The sequence below is a fragment of the Palaemon carinicauda genome, chromosome 8, assembly GCF_036898095.1.
Source record: "Palaemon carinicauda isolate YSFRI2023 chromosome 8, ASM3689809v2, whole genome shotgun sequence".
In the NCBI taxonomy this organism is placed as follows: domain Eukaryota; kingdom Metazoa; phylum Arthropoda; class Malacostraca; order Decapoda; family Palaemonidae; genus Palaemon; species Palaemon carinicauda.
In genome coordinates, this window is record NC_090732.1 from 138,522,393 (window position 1) to 138,543,047 (window position 20,655).

Here is a 20,655-nt window from a genome sequence, read left to right on the forward strand (position 1 = left end):
TTCCATGACCAGTGCTAGAGTGCTTTATGCATGCTTGCATGGGGTTTTAATATCAACATAATATTTACCTTACATTCATAACTCATGATTCATATTTTTGCCATATTTTGCGATATTGTTAAAAATATATTGCAAGGAATACAAATATATTTTTTATAAGTAATACAAATAACCTCCATTATCATAAGGTTTGAAAATGGAGGTAAGGTATGCTGAACAGCAGAGTCAGAACGAGCTGGAACAACAATAGTTGTGGTTTCCTCTTCAAGACTCTGTTGAGGGAACACCTGAGGCTCAGTCTGCAAAGGCTGAATAAAAGACAAGCAGAAGGAAGGCGCATGGGTGGAGGAGGCTGACTCCTAGCATGAGTGGTTGAACCCAAGGGTTGCGCTTGCTGAGCGGTTGGCGGAAGCGGAGTAGCAAGTTCCAGTTCCTGTGGTGTGAGCGGAGCGCGATGAGGTAGAGGCTGCGCAGAACAAGGTAAATGTCTCGCAAGCTGAGGCTCCTGAGGCGCAAGGCTAAGGTGTTGTGGTGCTTGCCTTGTGGAGGGTTGAGCTCGCTGCAGCGAGAGCTGAGGAGACTGACTCATGGACGGGAGAGGTTGTTGTACCTCAACCGAGTGTTGCATCACTGGTGGAGCAGCAAGTGGAGGCGGAGGAAGAGAGGTATAATCCTCCTGATCCCATTGTAAAGGTTGCCTTAAGGAAGGCGGAGGCTGAACACCACTGGGAACAGCAAACTCAGAACGTGGCTCAACATCGTACGCCTGGCAGGTGGTACTGCGATCAGGCGGAGCGAGCGCAGGCGGAGGGAGTGTAGGCGGAGGCGGAGGCGCAACACTCTCAGCCCGACACTCACGCATCAAGTCCGAAAGCTGTGCTTGCATGGACTGTAGTAGAGTCCACTTGGGGTCGGCAGACACTAAGGTCTGCTGAGGTAAAGCCTTAACAGCAGAGATCTGTTGCGGCAGAACCTTACTCCTCTTAGGCGGAGTGCATTCAACTGATGACTGAGGAGAGTCAGAGCTAACCCAATGACTGCATCCGGGTTGTTGAACTCTAACTTCGTACGTCTGGCATAGGTCTGGAATTTACGTTTAAGAGGTCTTGAGACCTGAGACCAGCGTTTTCTCCCCTATATTTCTTCTGCAGACGAGCAAAATAAGGGCTCAATCGTCTGCGGGTGGGAGTGACGGTCTCGGTAAGACACGCCCACAACCACCGAGGATACTTCTGTGCGCCGATCAAGGCCTGCTGAACCCTTTTGTCCTTCGACATTGCTTCTCCCCTGGGCTTGGGAGCTTGCAAGAGGTCCCGGACTGGGAGGACGACTGGCGCGCACAGAAGTACCCTCACGCACAACACTGACACACTTTGCGCTAATCACTTATCACTTTGATTTTCTGTTTGCACTTATTTCACTGAACTCGAAACTTTAAGTGGTTTGTACCTGAAACACGCAATTCTATCCTTTCTCAAAAGTTAGTAATTGCGAAAACAGAATTACAATGTAACAGAAAAATCTAATGAAAGATAAATAATTCAGTGGCTGGAAAGAGACTAAACACTAGATCACTCTAGAAACGTTTACCTTCTTCCCCTAAAGAGACTAGGGAGAAGAGCAAAAACGATAACAACGTTACTCGCTTGAATGAAACGTTTATCCTCCTCTTTCTCCCTCCGTCTTTATCTCTCTCTCTCTCTCTCTCTCTCTTGACTTAGAACCTGAGAGAAGAGCCCAATCATATATATCGTTAAAACATATTATTGTTAAAGGAAAAAACTGAAATATTTCCCAAAATGAAAAGTTCCTTTATTAGGATTAAAACCATTAAGTTAAGAAAGAATGAACAAAACGCTAGACACGGTTACTCTTATTGCAACGTGAAACCGTGAAAATTCTTTCTCTATCGTAACGATAGAGCGCAAGTTGAACGTTCTGAACGTCAACAACTGCAGAGACAAAACAAAACGTTAGTTCAACTTTGAAAACAGTACTAGACTATCAAAGAAATTCTTTCAAAGACATTAAAATAGCATAATATGTTAACAGGTAAAACCGAAATGACGGGCTCAATGTTAATTAACTTCGGTACCAAGAAAAGACCGCCTACTATTAGGAAGGTCGAATATAAACAAATATAAAAATTAATTTTAATAAGTTTATAAAAAAAGGAAGTTAATCGAAGAGGCCTATAAGAGGCGGAGAGATATAAAATAAATCTATAACTTTTGTTAAGCAAAATTAAGAAAGAGAGTCTATACTCTCTTAGACACCAACACTTCCGTCTAAGGGAAGGGTCGGCCATTTAAAGGTGAAAGAGTTCATACTCTCTTCGTCACCATAATTAATCAAATTAATTCCAAAAGCTAACTAAGCTAATATAGAAGTTTCCAGTAAAGCGACAGCCGAAATCAAAGAGAAATATTTCACCAAAGTCGTGAAAATACTCCAAGAACATAGCGTATCCCAGAACGTCTTGCCGGAAGCACGACAGAGGAATAATTGAGGAGGTGTCAACAAGAAGTACTTGAGTACCTGGCCACAGGTGGCGCTGGTAAGTACACCCCCTTCTAGTATTGTGATAGCTGGCGTATCCCTCCATAGAATTCTGTCGGGCAACGGAGTTGACAGCTACATGATTATCGGGTAAGTTTAATATTGAAAAATACAGAGCTGCAAAAACTAACAAAGTAACCTAAGGAAACCTTGGACTCAATCTATTTCTTTACAAGAGAGGATAGTTACTAGTGACCAAAAAAACCAAGGTGAAAGTCAAGGAGAGCCAAGATCCCCTTTAATATCCAACAAGGACACCATGAGAGACAGCCTTCATGGTTTTATCTCATGTTTTCATCACAATTGACAAGATCAATATTTTTTCTAAAATAAAAACATTATACAAGTAAGTGTTAATGGTAGTGAGGAGTACATAACTTGCTTGAGAGGCATCCTTCCTCCCAGAAAACCACTGATCTTTTTGGTAAATTGTTACTTATTTTCATTCTAGTGATGAGAGAGTATCTATAAAACTAAAACTCTGACATAGTAATATTAATTTTTTCCAAGGAAACTAATTATGGTACATATTTCAATAGATTACCCAAGTTTCATAGTTATTCTGAGGACTGTTCTTTTCTAGATTTAGATGGAATATATACTGTAGTTGAGAATACATCCACCCAAGGTATATAGGGAATACTAAATATGAAACTGAAATATTAGCTATTATGAAGAAAATTACAATAGTTAGGCAAATCATCACTCTGGGTTGTGATTGATTGATTGATTTAAAGTTTTCAGGCATCCTGACATCTAAGGTCCTGTGTTGTGAATAAGTGTGTCAGGATATTATTGGCAAACTTCTCATCTCCACTAACCCGTTCCCAAAATTTATTCAATACTGCACTTACATCCTCTGTTAGAAAACAATAAAAATTATTAAATAAAGAACCTCAAATGGGTGTAAAAACTAACACTGGCATATATTTTTAGAAAAAAAAGAAGAAAAGATACTCACTGGACTCAAACTACCATGGGATATAATCCCTCTATACTGAGTAAATTCTTCACTTGGTAATGGAGCTGTAGGCCTTCCATGATCCCAAGATTGTGCCTAGAAAAGAAAATGGCAGTTGTTTTAATATGTATTTGAATATGATAATATAATTATTTTCATATTATAACTTTAGCATAGCTATTATTGTTATTAGTATTATACTGTATTAAAAATAGGGAAAAAATAATAAATCAATAAGGTAGGTTTGCATGGCACTGCACTACTTGTGTCTTTTTGTCTTCTTGCTATCTCTTCCCCTTTTTGAGTTTTACATATATGGTATGAGAAAAATATTTTCATAAAAGACCACTACAATCCTTCACCTCACCACTAAACATCAATGTAAGTTTTTAGACTAAGCAATGCATAACAATGGAATAGGAATATTCTGCACTTTGAATGTTGGGATTATACGTTAAATTTCTTTACAGGGTCTGATAGCCTGTACCAACATTACTTTTGGTGAATATGAAATGGCCTCATTTCCACTTGAGTATGAGGCAAAAAAAAAAATTCCATGGAAGACATCAATCGTTAGGAGACCTAACCACTTCTAGGATATTTCTATGATAGGAGTTCACTCTCTTCCCTTAGAAAGAGCACAGACTGGTTCCAGATTATTAGAATCCTTAATAAATTTTGCTTTCAAAACCCCTGAAAGAGAGTTCATCAGGACTAGCCACTTATCTAAATATAGAAGAATCTGGACAATTCTACAAAGCAAAGCCATCAAGTGACTGGAGACAGCACACATGTGAATACTTGAAGGGCCGTGCTGAGCCCAAAACAAAGGCACATGAACTGAAAAGTCTTTTCCTTGAACACAAACCTCAAAAACATTCTTAACTCATGATGTAAAGGGACACGAAGATGAGCATCAGAAAGATTTACTGTGAAAATTCAGTTGTTCTTTTGAATTGAAGCTAGAATAAACAACATTCGCTGGTAAAGCTTGTAATCTTATAAGATTAGTTCAGTCTAGGTACATCCAGAACTGGTCTCCATCACCCTTGCAACTTGAGAATCCCAAACAACCTGTTATAAAGCCATAGCGAAATTGTTTTCACCTCTTTGATGGCCTTCTTGCCTAATAGAGGATCAAATGATGGAGCCAAAAAATTCCTGCCTTTTATGTCCTTATCACCAACTTACTAAAATAAAAACACAACTGTTCTCTATAGCTGATTATTCAGTCAGACAAAGCATTGATTTTTTCATTGGCTCTAAAAACTTGAAATAATACTTCAACATTTTTTTTCCACTCAATAAACCTACTCCAAAATCTTCACCAGAAGATTACAGATAACACATAAAGAGGAATTTGCAAAATAAAATTTCTAAAATCCTTCTCAAACCTTCTGAATGGTACATACTCATGCCAGAGCCATCTTATCAACAGGCAATGGGACTGTTACCAATGAGTGGACCTTCAAGGTTCATTTGTTGGTCTGGAGGGCCTACCTCTCAGAGCTAAGGAGACCCAAGCCTTCTTTAGGTCAAACTCATCATCGGCAGTCTACACAGCAACAACCAAGAAAACCTGCTGCAGACTCCCCAGGAACCGAGCCAGGAACGTTCCTGGCTAGGTTTCTAGATGATGTAAAAAGATAAAAGAAAAAGGCTTGGGACACTCCTCCTTCAAAGCTTATGCTTGCCATTGCACAGGAGGCTACAACTTGCACCCACCACATCGGGATGACTGAGAACATACATGCCCCCTGCAAGATGAACAAGAGTGTGTGGATCAACGGCCAGTTTCACTATAAACTGGTTGCAGCATCCACCACATCCCAATAAGTAGGGATCTCTTGCTTCACATCTATTACATACAAAAGCAGCTAGCATCTAATTTCTACAACAGGTAGGGGTCTACAGTATTCCTACGTCGATTGCCGATACAGTAATTGGTTCCAGGCCACACAGCGATAGGTGAAAATCCGCAAAGTAGCCACGTTCTATTCATTTTATTATTCATTTATATATCAAACCCTTATAAATTTCCCCCATACTAATATTAAACCAACCTCTATTTGTATTGTCTTTTCCTATACTCTTATATAGTATTCAAAGAGGAAATACTTTTATATTTATGAAAATCAATCAAATCCCAGGATACAAATCTCTATTCTCATATTGGTAGACTCCTGCCTGTCAGCCAAAAATGTGGCTTACAAACTCTCAAATGAGTGAAAGTGCTATGTAGTTACTCGCTGTTTCTATCAGAAATTACACTTTTTCTTATCTCACAGGTGTGCACAATTTACCAGAACATATGCAAGATTACAAACATATATATAAAAAACCCGCAATGTACTGAGGCCGCGATACATGAGCCGCAATGTGGCGAGGGAATACTGTATTTGCCCGCATGCACCACCTGTCGTTACCTACCTTGTTATTGAATTCAGCGACCATTCCAGTTTCGCTGAAGACTTATCCCTATTATAAAGGACAAGGTTTGTACATATACAAGAACAAAGGGTGTTGAGAGATAAAAGTTTTTATTTCTATTTTAAGATCAAAAGGACTGGTCTTTGCATAGATTAATATCATGTCTTTTAAGTATACTTCATTGAAGTAATAAACATATAAAGTTTTTACTCACAGAATGTAATCCTGATGGCCCTGGAAACAATTGTGAGGGTCCACTAAATTCACTATGTTGGGAATGCCGAATTTCGGTATCTTTTACACTGCATATTCCAGATGTATTTACAGATACAGATGTAGGTGGTAGATATGGTGTTTCTGGCTCTGGGATATACATACTAGAATCTGCAATGGCTTCTACTGGATGCCAGTCCTCTGGTTCAGGCTTGACAAATGGCTCCTGCTTTATCTATAAAATGTAATATGACAACTTGAATAGACACTGTACTTTGCTATAATGGAGACAAAACCAGAGTTATTATGATTAAAAATTATTTCCTGCAAAAAACCACATCAATTATACACAAATTAACATTTCAGATCTTACCCCTACATAGATATAACCAGCGTCTCATATCACCAAAGTTAACATGGACCTGTACATACCATATCTCTAGGCGTCACTAAAATTGGGGAGGAGGGTGGGAAATAGATGACTACAAGATAAGTACTGTATTGGCATGATAAATTTTATTATAGTATCAACATTCCATTTACTTGAACAAACCTTACCTTGCAGTCATCATGCTGTGTATGATACTTGTGGAGGTGGGTATATGATGGAGAGAAGCAAAATATACAGTAATTTCTAAAATGAAATCTTATTGTAAAAGTAGGTAACTAAATCTCATTTGTATTATGGCTGAGAATTATCCAAAACATTTTTGTTAACCTGATTATTCTAAAATACACCTTTCTTAATTAAAAATCACTCTAAACCCTTTACTTACAAGTTGTTAGTGTTAGTGCCCACACTCACATTATTCTTCATGAGAGAGGTGACTGGTAACCATTAGGCTAACTACAGATTTTTTGATACTCTACTGGAACTTGTATTTAAATTAACATTAGATGGCCTGGCTAATCTAATCGTGGAAGGAATTTTGAAATAATGCTCGCCACTTTGAGGCTTACACAAGCACAATCTTATTACGAAAACCATATTTGAAATGTAGTTGTACATCTGGCAGAAGAGGATGGCATAAGTCGTTCCCCATTGAACACTGTGTATGAAGGCTCATCAATTCAATAGAAGTGAATGACTTCATTACAGTTCAGTCAGAATTCCATATTCACGGGGATTTAGTAAAAGAGACAGGCTCGAAGATCGAGTATCCGCAAATGCTTGCTGCCTACCAACTCTCACTGCCCACTGGTTACCTGCGGTTGACTAACACACTAGGTAACCCACTGTACTGGACTACATTGTTTTCATGTGGTTTCTATAATGGTATTATAGTTCATACTACTTTCCAGAGGTAATTGTACATTATTAACACACAGATTTAGTTCAAGGTAAGATGACTTATGACACGAAAGTCATCGCCACATCAACCTATGTTTAAGTAACAACAAAACACTTGTTTGTATCTGATACTGTAGAGTAAAAATGTCAATAAGTACTGATGATTGAAATGCACCCAAAATTGGAAAGAAAATTACAATAATGCTTTAATGAAACATAATTATCTATTCAAAACTCATGATTCTTTAGAACGTGATAATGCTGTGATTTAATCCTTAGCCTACAGTTTCCTATACAGTAGTTCTTTTTCAATAAATGTAAATATATTCATCTTACCACAAGTGACAAATATACAATAACTGGAAATTACTTAAAAACATCACAAAGTTCTATGCAGTAAAACCTGTGACACATCATGCAATATGATAAATTTGGAAGTAATTTGTATTTTTCCTAGCGATAAAAATCTGCAACTATTTATAGGGTATTACCTTCAGTGAAGTTGAAAGGGCGAGCCATTAGAAATTAGCAAGGGTTAACCACCCATACCGCTAGTTAGAGGGGGGGGGGTAGTAGCTACCGCTATCACTCACACACCTCCAATTGGCAAGCAAATATGTACGAATAGCTACAGGCTTGTAGTTAGGAAAAATACAAATACTGTACTTCCAAATTTGTCATTTGTTCCATAACTGGAATATAAAACTATGCTATTTACAGGGGGTTGACTCACTTATTATGAGGGTGGATGTCCCTGTCAATCTGGCATTTTGGCTTTACCCTGGGATTCCTCTTCATGAGTGTTAGCACATAAACGAGGAAACCATGGGATTCCTCTTCATGAGTGTTAGCACATAAAAGAGGAAACCCTGGGATTCCTCTTCATGAGTGTTAGCACATAAAAGAGGAAACCCTAAGACCTCGCTAAACCTTGCTATGCATGCATGGTCTGCGGCCTACACAAACTGTGTTGAGATACTAGCAATGTGACTGTCAAGGTAAGAGTTCCTACAAGACCTAGGAATCTTCCGAAGTCACCAAGGCATTCCCAATACCACCTCGCCAGGGTATGGGGACGTAACAGTATTGACACAATACAAGAAGGTTACACAAGAGAGCAATCATTTACCTGCAGTGGTTGAGGTCAGCTGTGCAGAGGACCCTGAACGCTGATTTCCCAAAAGAGGGGTGGATGAAGAAAAGAAGAGAGCCAGTCATTCCTTTTCATTCACTCAGACTAAAACCAGGTAACCAATGCCTTCAACTTCCTGCTACTTGTCCATTAAGGAGTTTGAGGTATGTTGTGCAGCCACCACAGGACCAACAGAAAATATATTGAGTCTTGTGGGTTTCGTCTTGTACGTAGTGGGTGGTGAAGGTCTTCTGTCGTTTCCATACGCCTGCTTGTAGAACCTGCGCCACAGAGTAGTTCCGTTTGAAGGCCAGGGACGTAGAAATGCCCGACGTCATGAGTTCTGTGTTGACGTGTTGGAGGAGGATCTGGATTTAATGCTAGGTCAATGACCTTGCAAATCCAAGCAGAAATGGTGTTTTTAGCGATCCTCCTCTTAGCCCTCCCTGTGCTGACAAAAAGCCATGGCACTCTGGGACGAGCTGCTGCTGTTCTTTTGAGGTAGAGCCTCAAACTCCTCACTGGGTACAGTAACAGATAATCAGGGTTGTCGGTTACAGAATGGAGAATCGTAATCCTGAAAGAATAGAATCTAGAATCCAGTACCCCCCGATTTTGAGTCTTGTCTACAAAACTCTGGAACGAAGCTAAAGCTTACCTCTCCCCATCCCCTTGAATGGGTGATGTCATACGAGAGACCGTGAAGTTCGCCGACTCTTTTGGCTGAAGCCAAAGCGAGTAGGAACACCAACTTCAACGTGAAGTGGCAATCTGTTGCCTGGCATAATTGTTCGTAGGGAGGACCCTTCAGGAACCTAAGAACCCGAACCACGTTCCAAGGAGGATGTCTCATTTCTGACTGAGTACAGTTAAGTTCATAACTCCTTATGAGGAGGGAAAGTTCCAGCGACGAAAAAATGTCTATTCCTTTCAGATTAGAGGTAAGACTCAAGGCTGAGCAATAGCCTTTTACTTCCAAAACTGAGAGAAGCATTTCCTCCCACTGATACATGAAGAACTCTGCTATTGCTGGAATAGTGGCATCAAGTAGAGAAATACCCATTCTATGACACCAACCACAAAAGACATTCCACTTCGCCTGGTAGACTGAGGCTGACGATCTTTGCAGATGTCCAGACATCTTTTTCGCAACTTGTTGCGAAAATCCTTTCTGAGTGAGGAGATGCTGGATTGTCTCCAGGTGTGAAGTCATAGCGAAGCTAGGGCTTTGTGGTAGATGTTGACATGTGGCTGTCTAAGCAGATCGTGTTGCGGAGGAAGTTCTCTTGGAAGCTCCTACAGGGGTTGCAGAAGGTCTGGTCACCAATCTGCATGATGCCATAGCGGAGCTATGAGAATCATTGAAAGATTGACCTATGTTCTGGCCTTGTTGAGTACTTCTCTCATCAGACAGAACAGGGGAAAGGCGTAAACATCAATGCTGTCCCACAGTTTTTGGAATGCATCTTGCCAGAGAGCCTTGGGGTCCGGAATTGGGGAGCAGTACAACAGGAACCTGAAATTCAAGGTTGTTGCGAACAGATCCACCCTCGGGTAACCCCACTAAGTAAGGATTTTGTAGGCTACTGATGATCTAAAGACCACTGGGAACCCACTATCTGAGTCATTCTGCTCAGGTTGTCCACGAGCACATTCCTTTTGCCGGGAATGAAGCGAGCTGATAGGGACGAGTGGACTTCCGCCAATCTCATTATTTCTACTGCAAGACAGGATAGGCGGCCTGATTCCAGTTGGACTTTAGCCGCTACTGGAGGGATCGTATCCTGAGGCGGCTGTTGGGAACTAGACAGGCCAGAGATAATAGGTGCCCGAGGAGACATAACCACCTCTGAGCTCAGAGTTCTTCTCATCTGAGGAATGGTCTTGTGACCTTCCTCAGCCTCACTACCCTGTCATCTGATGGGAAAGCTTTATGCAAAATGGTGTCTATGATCATTCCCAGGTATACCAGTCGTTGAGTGGGAAGCAGGGATGACTTCTTGAGGTTTACCATGATCCCCAGTTCTTGACATAGCCCTAGAAGTTTGTCTCGGTGCTGAAGAAAAATTGCCACCGAGTCTGCAAGGATAAGCCAGTCGTCCAGATAACGAAGGAAGCAGAAGCCGAACCTGTGCGCCCAGGATGACACATGGGTGAACACTCTCGTGAAGACCTGGGGTGCTGTGGAAAGACCAAAGCACAGAACCTTCAACTGGTATTTCTTGTTGTCCAGATTAAATCTCAGATACTTGCTTGAAGACGGATGAATTAGGATCTGGAAGTATGCAAATGGGTGAATTTTTATTTAATAGTTTACACGGTTGTCTGTATCATGAATGGCCGAATCCACAAAAATAAAATCCACGAATATCGAGGGTTGACCGGAATGATAAAGATTTGAATAATAAAATTGTGAAACTACGTTTATCCCCATAAGTCTCCACTAAAACTACAATACTCACTCACCTAAAGACAGTTGGTCGACTGATAACTGGTCGAAAAGACAATTAGTCGAACTGACTTTTAGTGGACAGGAAACTTGGTCGAAAAGGGTTATTGAAAAACCATAGGTAAAATTTCTAAACTCTAAAGTTACAATTGCCATAAAGAGTATTTTAAGATGGAATAAAAAATATAATTTTCACTCGATTGATAATGTGATGATGATCAGCCTTCTCAGCACTCACGTAATGCGGCTTTGAAAGCAATTGAACAAATAAAACAACGGGCATGACTCAGAGGCATATGAAGAAGACCAACTTTTGATAGAGATATATGGTCAATTTAAAGTACAGTATATAGAGTGTAAGACATCTTACATACATACATACATATACCAAAGGCACTTCCCCCAATTTTGGGGGGTAGCCGACATCAACAAGAAACAAAAACAAAAAAGGGGACCTCTACTCTCTATGTTCCTCCAGCCTAACCAGGGACTCAGCCGAGTTCAGCTGGTACTGCTAGGGTGCCACAGCCCAACCTCCCACATTTCCACCACAGATGAAGCTTCATACTGCTGAGTCCCCTACTGCTGCTACCTCCGCGGTCATCTAAGGCACTGGAGGAAGCAGCAGGGCCTACCGGAACTGCGTCACAATCGCTCGCCATTCATTCCTATTTCTAGCACGCTCTCTTGCCTCTCTCACATCTATCCTCCTATCACCCAGAGCTTTCTTCACACCATCCATCCACCCAAACCTTGGCCTTCCTCTTGTACTTCTCCCATCAACTCTTGCATTCATCACCTTCTTTAGCAGACAGCCATTTTCCATTCTCTCAACATGGCCAAACCACCTCAACACATTCATATCCACTCTAGCCGCTAACTCATTTCTTACACCCATTCTCTCCCTCACCACTTCGTTCCTAACCCTATCAACTCGAGATACACCAGCCATACTCCTTAGACACTTCATCTCAAACACATTCAATTTCTGTCTCTCCATCACTTTCATTCCCCACAACTCCGATCCATACATCACAGTTGGTACAATCACTTTCTCATATAGAACTCTCTTTACATTCATGCCCAACCCTCTATTTTTTACTACTCCCTTAACTGCCCCCAACACTTTGCAACCTTCATTGACTCTCTGACGTACATCTGCTTCCACTCCACCATTTGCTGCAACAACAGACCCCAAGTACTTAAACTGATCCACCTCCTCAAGTAACTCTCCATTCAACATGACATTCAACCTTGCACCACCTTCACTTCTCGTACATCTCATAACCTTACTCTTACCCACATTAACTCTCAACTTCCTTCTCTCACACACCCTTCCAAATTCTGTCACTAGTCGGTCAAGCTTCTCTTCTGTGTCTGCTACCAGTACCGTATCATCCGCAAACAACAACTGATTTACCTCCCATTCATGATCATTCTCGCCTACCAGTTTTAATCCTCGTCCAAGCACTCGAGCATTCACCTCTCTCACCACTCCATCAACATACAAGTTAAACAACCACGGCGACATCACACATCCCTGTCTCAGCCCCACTCTCACCGGAAACCAATCGCTCACTTCATTTCCTATTCTAACACATGCTTTACTACCTTTGTAGAAACTTTTCACTGCTTGCAACAACCTTCCACCAACTCCATATAACCTCATCACATTCCACATTGCTTCCCTATCAACTCTATCATATGCTTTCTCCAGATCCATAAACGCAACATACACCTCCTTACCTTTTGCTAAATATTTCTCGCATATCTGCCTAACTGTAAAAATCTGATTCATACAACCCCTACCTCTTCTAAAACCACCCTGTACTTCCAAGATTGCATTTTCTGTTTTATCCTTAATCCTATTAATCAGTACTCTACCATACACTTTTCCAACTACACTCAACAAACTAATACCTCTTGAATTACAACACTCATGCACATCTCCCTTACCCTTATATAGTGGTACAATACATGCACAGACCCAATCTACTGGTACCATTGACAACACAAAACACACATTAAACAATCTCACCAACCATTCAAGTACAGTCACACCCCCTTCCTTCAACATCTCAGCTTTCACACCATCCATACCAGATTCTTTTCCTACTCTCGTTTCATCTAGTGCTCTCCTCACTTCCTCTATTGTAATCTCTCTCTCATTCTCATCTCCCATCACTGGCACCTCAACACCTGGAACAGCAATTATATCTGCCTCCCTATCATCCTCAACATTCAGCAAACTTTCAAAATATTCCGCCCACCTTTTCCTTGCCTCCTCTCCTTTTAACAACCTTCCATTTCCATCTTTCACTGTCTCTTCAATTCTTGCGCCGGCCTTCCTTACTCTCTTCACTTCTTTCCAAAACTTCTTCTTATTCTCTTCATATGACTGACCCAGTCCCTGACCCCACCTCAGGTCAGCTGCCCTCTTTGCCTCACGTACCTTGCGCTTTACTTCCACCTTTTTCTCTCTATATTTTACATACTTCTCTATACTATTACTCAGCAGCCATTCTTCAAAAGCACTCTTTTTCTCTTCCACTTTTACCTTCACTCCTTCATTCCACCATTCACTGCCCTTCCTCATGCTGCCTCCTACGACCTTCTTGCCACATACATTACTTGCAATCCCAACAAAATTTTCTTTTGCTAACTTCCACTCCTCCTCTAAATTACCAGTTTCTCTTACTCTCACCTCGTCATATGCCATTTTCAACCTTTCCTGATATTTACTTTTTACCCCCGGTTTTATTAGCTCTTCAACCCTCACTAGCTCCCTTTTACATCCACCTACTCTATTCCCCCACTCTTTTGCTACAACTAATTTTCCTTCCACCAAAAAATGATCAGACATACCGTTAGCCATACCCCTAAACATTTGTGCACGTCTTTCAATCTTCCAAACATTCTTTTCGTTATCAACACATAATCCATTAATGCCCTTTCTACTACTCTTCCATTTGCCACTCTTACCCATGTATACTTATTTTTATCTTTCTTTTTAGAAGGATGGCACAATGTTTTTAATAAACATTTTCAGAACATTCCAAAATTACTTAGAAAAATTCGAAAGGAACAACTGAGTAATGAAATCTCTAGAAACAACAAAATTATGATCAGTAAATAAGTTTGAAAATACTTATACGTAATTACAAGAAAAATGAAGGCTTAAATTTCCTAAAAAAACAGTGACATAATTTATAAGATTACTTAAATTGCTTTTATTTAACTTTGATTAAAGTATTAAGATTTCAGATTTCTTATTGTCCCAGAATAATTATTTTTTTTCACATTTTTTTCTTTGTATTATCAAAATAAAAGAAATATTAAAGGAAAATTTCCTTTCCAATTGCTTATTTCTAAAATTTTATAGTTTTTTAAAACTTTTTTCATTATATTATTTCATTTTTTCAACGAATTGTCGTTATGCTAATTGTCAGTTCGACCAGTTGTTTTATTGACTACAGTAATTGTTTTCGACGAGTTGGCTTTCCACCAATTGTCTTTCGGCAAACAGTCTGCATACTAATACCAAAGGTGTTGAAGACAGTGTCAGAGAAATGGGTGGGGTTTCCACTTCTTACCAACTCTTGTAGTATCAACATGACAATTTATCCTAAATTGTATTTTTCCTAGCTATACAAACCCGTAATCATTTAATATAGGAATTCGCTTCAGCGCAGCTGAAAACAGCCAAAGAGAGAAAACCAGGCACTTGTGCTGAATGGTTGGCTGGTGGTAATTGTTTTCGACAAGTTAGCTTTCCACCAACTGTCTTTCGGCAAACAGTCTGCATACTAATACCAAAGGTGTCGCAGACAGTGTCAGAGAAATGGGTGGGGTTTCCACTTCTTACCAACTCTTGTAGTATCAACATGACAATTTATCATAAATTGTATTTTTCCTAGCTATACAAACCCGTAATCATTTAATATAGGAATTCGCTTCAGCGCAGCTGAAAACAGCCAAAGAGAGAAAACCAGGCACTTGTGCTGAATGGTTGGCTGGCGGTAATTGTTTTCGACAAGTTAGCTTTCCACCAACTGTCTTTCGGCAAACAGTCTGCATACTAATACCAAAGGTGTCGCAGACAGTGTCAGAGAAATGGGTGGGGTTTCCACTTCTTACCAACTCTTGTAGTATCAACATGACAATTTATCCTAAATTGTATTTTTCCTAGCTATACAAACCCGTAATCATTTAATATAGGAATTCGCTTCAGCGCAGCTGAAAACAGCCAAAGAGAGAAAACCAGGCACTTGTGCTGAATGGTTGGCTGGCGGTAATTGTTTTCGACAAGTTGGCTTTCCACCAACTGCCTTTCGGCAAACAGTCTGCATACTAATACCAAAGGTGTCGCAGACAGTGTCAGCGAAATGGGTGGGGTTTCCACTTCTTACCAACTCTTGTAGTATCAACATGACAATTTATCCTAAATTGTATTTTTCCTAGCTATACAAACCCGTAATCATTTGATATAGAAATTCGCTTCAGCGCAGCTGAAAACAGCCAAAGAGAGAAAACCAGGCACTTGTGCTGAATGGTTGGCTGGCGGTAAGAGACCCGAGAACTAGAGTGACATCCCACTGGGGAACTCGAAGTTCCCTCGGGGGACACGACTGTTCGAAGTTCTTAATGAGCATAGAAATGTCCAGGGCATTGGAGATATCTATGACTTTCAGACGGAACACCATTGCAAGGGCAGACCTGTACCCTTTAATGGCAAAAACAGAAAGGCGCTTATCTCTGCGAAGAAAGACTAGAAAGTCTGCGATCCGAGTCAGAGAGGCTCTGACTGGAGAGATACCCCTTCCACTACACCAACCACAGAAGACCAACCACTTCCCCTGGTAGACTGAGGAGGAGGATCTTCTAAGGTACCCTGACATCTTTCTCGCAGCGAGTCGCGAAAAGCCTTGCGTTCTGAGGAGATGCTGGATAATCTCCACGTGTGAAGTCTGCACCGCCTGGTGGTACCTGTTCGACAAGGGTAGCCGAAGGAGATTGGGCCAGTGTGGTAGCTCTCTCGGTACCTCAACCAAGAGTAACAACATATCGGGAAACCACTCCATGTGTGGCCATAGCGGAGCAATGAGAGTCATCCTGAGTCCTGGGGACCTGGGACAGGACTGCGCGAAGCAAGCAAAAGGGCGAAATGCGTAGCAATCCAGTCGATCCCAAGGATGTTGAAGTGCGTCCTTGAACACAGCCGCAGGATCTGGTACTGAAGAGCAAAACACGGGAAGCTTGGCATTGTGCAGTGTTGCGAATATGTCGATGCATGGTTCTTCCCAGAGGTCGAGTACTCGACTCGCTAGCCAAGGGCGAAGAGACCATTCATCCTCTATTACCTGGTCTCTACGACTTAGGGCGTCTGTCAGAACATTTCTCTTACCTGGAATATACCTGGCTGACAAGGTTATGTGTTGACTCTCTGCCAACAGAAACACCCGCCTGGTCAACTGTTGCTGCAAGGGACGTGAGAGCGTGCCCCCTTGCTTGTTGTCTTACGCGACCACGGACGTATTGTCGCTCATCAGCACTACAGAGTGCTCTCTCAAACTGGCCTGGAAATGAATGAGTGCTCTCGAGACTACCATCATTTCCAGCACGTTGATGTGCAGGCGTTTCTCCTCTTTCGACCACACCTGACACTACTAGGTCGTCCAGGTGTGCACCCCAACCTTCCGTGGATGCGTCTGTGAACAGACGGAACTGAGGTGGAGTAGGGTTTATGAGAAATCCTCTTATGAGGTTCTCCTCGTTTAGCCACCAAAGGAGATCCTCCCTTACCTCACGTTCCATGAGAACCGAACAGGAGGGAGAATCGGTGGCTGCCGACCACTGCTCCTCCAGACACCACTGAAGAGAGCGGGGATGGATCCAGCCGAAAGGAACGATCTTCTCCAGCGAGGAGAGGTGACCTAGAAGAGCTTGCCACTGGAGGGATGGAAGTTGTTCCTGCGACAGGAATGGCTGCGCAACCTCTCCGAGTCTACTGATCCATTCTTTCGAGCGAAGAACGCGAGCTGTTACCGAGTCTATCAGCATTCTTAGATATTTCCCCTTCTGCTTGGGAATGAGGTTCGACTTCTCGTGGTTCACCACGATCCCCAGATCGCGACAAACTGCCAGAAGCGAGTCTCAGTCCTGAATCAACTGCTCCTGCGAGGGAGTGAGAATCAGCCAGTCGTCGAGGTACATCACTAGGCAGATGCCCCTCCGAAGCACAGGACTTTGAACTGGTACACCGTACCCTGGAAGGCGAATCGGAGGTACTTTCAAGACGACCCATGAACTGGTACTTGAAAGTAGGCGTCCTTCAAGTCTATCGAAAGCATGAAGTCGTACTGCCTGATGGCTAACAGCACAGTACGAACTGTTAGCATCTTGAACACAGTTTGCTGAACAAACTTGTTCAATGTCGAAAGGTCGATGATCGGTCTCCAACCTCCTCACGCCTTCTCGACAAGGAAGCGACGACAGTAGAACCCTAGTGACTGATCGTGCAAGACTTCTAGCGCATCCTTCTCCAACATTTCCTGGACCTTCGCCTCTAAGGCTAAAGCCTTTGGAGATGTTGGAGCGTATGTGTGGAACGCTATTGGAGTGGAGGATAGGGGGGGCCGATGAAGCACGAATGAAAGCTTATACCTTTCGCGAAGGGTCAACACTACCCATTCCTCGGCCCCGAGGTGCTGCCACATCGCCCAATGGCGCGATAGGCAACCCCCTATCTTCGGCAGCATGGGAAGGGGAAAGCCAAGCTCAGCGTTTCCCTTTCCCTCGCTTGCCCCTGTTCTTTCCACGACGTGGAAGAGCTCCCAAGGGAGGCTGAAAGGTCTGTTTGGGAGCAGAACTCTTCTGAGCAGGAGCAGGTCTTGGCTGCATAGGAGCAGCATGAGCACGACAGCGGTACCCTTGCTACTTCCCGTGGGGTTGCCCTTACTCGGCCTGGCCACGGACAGTTTCGCGGGACCAGGTCCCTTGAAACTCGCAGCCTGCTCCCGGTGGATAATGGAGTCCTCCGAGTCGGGGCGCCATTTATCCCGCGTGGCCCGAACTTCCTCTGGTGGAAAGAGAGAAGTTGCAGCTCTAATAGGAGCGTTCCTGAGAGCCAGAGCCTCTCCTGAGCTAATCTGTCTCGCCAAACGAGCGGCTACTGCCTCACGCTTTTTGAGGATCAGATTGGCATATTGGGTAGCAAGCTGGTCCAAGAGAAAAGCAACAGCTTTCCCACCAGACAAAGCCAGGTTCCTGTACTCCTCCATGAGTTTGGGGGTAGCGAGCTTGGTGTCCCGCGCGAACACTGTGGCCGTACCACACCAGTGGTCGAGCCACGAAGCAGCCTGGAGAGCAGCTACAGAGATGGACTCCATAGTTTAAATCTCAGAGGCCAAGGAGACACTCGGAGATTTCAAACTCTCGACCAAGGAACCCCAAGCAAGCGCTCCGACCGCGGGGTCGAAAGGGAGAGAACAAGGCACAGAAGACTGCGACGTAGTACCTCTTCTGTCGCTGGAGTGGTTGAGGGAGAAGCTTGTTCGAACCTTGGCTCCTAAGCGAGTCACCAGGTCCTGCAATCTGGTCACTCACTTGGTCCAATGCTAGAGCAGCCTGTCTCAACCAGGGTAGTGTGATGGGCCATGAACTGCCTTGAAGAGCTCCCCATAGGATCTACAAGGCTGTACACTAATCCTCAGACACTACCATAGGAGGAGCCCTGATGCCATTAATCTCATGCATGAGGTTAATTACCTATACGAACAGCGACTCCACCTCGGGATCTTCCGTCTCCACGGCAGGTGAAGGTTGTGGAGGTGGCTGATCCCTCAGTCCCGCTACATCTGTAGGTGTAGGGGAAGCGACATGCTACACGGATGATGACATCCCCCACGAATACGCTCGCTCTGGTCCTAAGACCGAACCAGGCGTACATTCAGGAGTCGAGGAAGGACCCAGGGTTCATCCCCGACAGAATACATTGAGATCCCCAATGCGACAGAGTGCGTGACTGGCCGCTGCGAGCCCCACGAAGCTCCCAAAGGAGCTCGAGCGTAAGCAGGGTTGCTGGGAACTGCAGTGCTCACACCAGGAGGTGTAGACAGGTTAGTCACGCGAGTGGTGTGCGCGGCCTTACCTGTTACACTGCCAGAAAGCATGGGGGTTGGCTGCACCTCGCACGGCTGGTATGCGTGAGAGCTACCCTGGTCGGGCACGACCAGCCCCCATATCGCGGGCCGAGCCGTGAGGTGGCTCCATGCCAGGCCCGAGTCATGTGGGTCGAGTGCGTGACTGTCTGGGCCTGCTCCCTGCTCAAGCGTCACACGAATCATGGAGTCTGTCCCCGTGGAGGTAGTTATGCGTACTGCGGATTCTTCACGAGAGACCACAGCTGTGATTTCTCATGCCAAAGCCGGGGACTCTCATTTCCCTGCTCAAAAGCAGATCAATTCAAATCTGAACAGCGGCTCGGGGGGCCCGAGGACCCCGTCACCATGCTCTGGGAGACGATATTTTGGCCCTCGAGCGCGGTAGTCTTGCATGGAGGCCCTGCGTGAAATTCGCCGTGAACAATCCCATGAGCACGGGGAACACAAGAATCTCTCGTGTCGCCCTCATCCTCCGGAGGAGAAGAGGTGTCTCGGGGCGCCATGTCCCTTCGACTGCGACTGGTATTCCTGGCCTTCTTCGCTTTCCTCTTCTTCCCCTTACTCTTTCTCCTTAGGGGAGAAGAGTCAGAGTCAGAAGATGAAAACAAAGAGGAGGAGACAGAGGATGAGCAACTAGAAGAGAAATACCACCCACGCTTCCTCTTCTTGTGCCCCCTTCGAGGTACCTGGAACGGTGGTAGAGGCAACAGCAGACGACATTGGATGAGGATGAACAACCTTAGCCATGTCCGTAGGAAGAGCCGTGGTCAGTGAACGTGGTGAACCTGAAAAACATCTTGTATCAGGAGGATGTTTTGGCAGATTTTAATTTTATCTGACCTGCGGTTGAAGCTGTAAAGGGTTTGCCAGTGTTTAAAACATTACTCTCCCTTGTTTTAAGAGGGAGTCCTGCAGTTGCTGTATTTTACCCTTGGAAAAAGTTTGCATTTGGCCAGGAACAAACACTTTATCAAGTACATGGTCAACAACAACAGGGGCATCAGGAAACATGGGAGTCAATAAAATTAAAAAATCATTTACATTCATGTGTTCATCAACAATCGGATCATTCAAATGACGTTGTTCAAGCTCGTCCGCCAGCGTATTAACAAATCAAAGTCAGGCTTACCCCCAGAGACGCCCAAAGTTCCCCCATCTTACCAGGTAACGTGTCATCGGTATCAGACAGTCTAACAATCTGTGGGGTGTCCCATGAGATCGCCGAAATAGCAGGAGCACTAAGATCACCAGCTCCCCAGGCAAAACCCGAGAAATCCCTGACAGGCTGTGAATCCGAGCTTCCCAAAATCATACTCACACCCTACTCAGACTCAGAGAAGGTGTGAGCAGACTTCGCTATGGCAGTCTCTTGAGACGACAAACTTACCAACGACTCCCCCTTCTTCTTCGAAAGAGGTGAGCTCTCCGAAGCAGAAGCAGCTTTAGGGGTCCGGCAAT

General features: G+C 43.5%; 1 protein-coding gene across 4 annotated transcripts in view; it reads right to left on the minus strand.

The window, feature by feature from the left end:
• The window catches only part of LOC137645973 (protein bric-a-brac 1-like), a 90,218-nt gene that overhangs the window by 39,762 nt on the left and 29,801 nt on the right, over positions 1-20,655 (minus strand). For all 4 annotated transcript variants that reach the window (XM_068379065.1, XM_068379066.1, XM_068379067.1 and 1 more), the window contains exons 4-5: positions 6,165-6,398; positions 3,521-3,616 (exon numbers count right to left, since the gene is read on the minus strand). In XM_068379065.1, the coding sequence (XP_068235166.1) occupies positions 3,521-3,616; positions 6,165-6,398 (330 nt within the window). The remainder of the gene's footprint in view (positions 1-3,520; positions 3,617-6,164; positions 6,399-20,655) is intronic.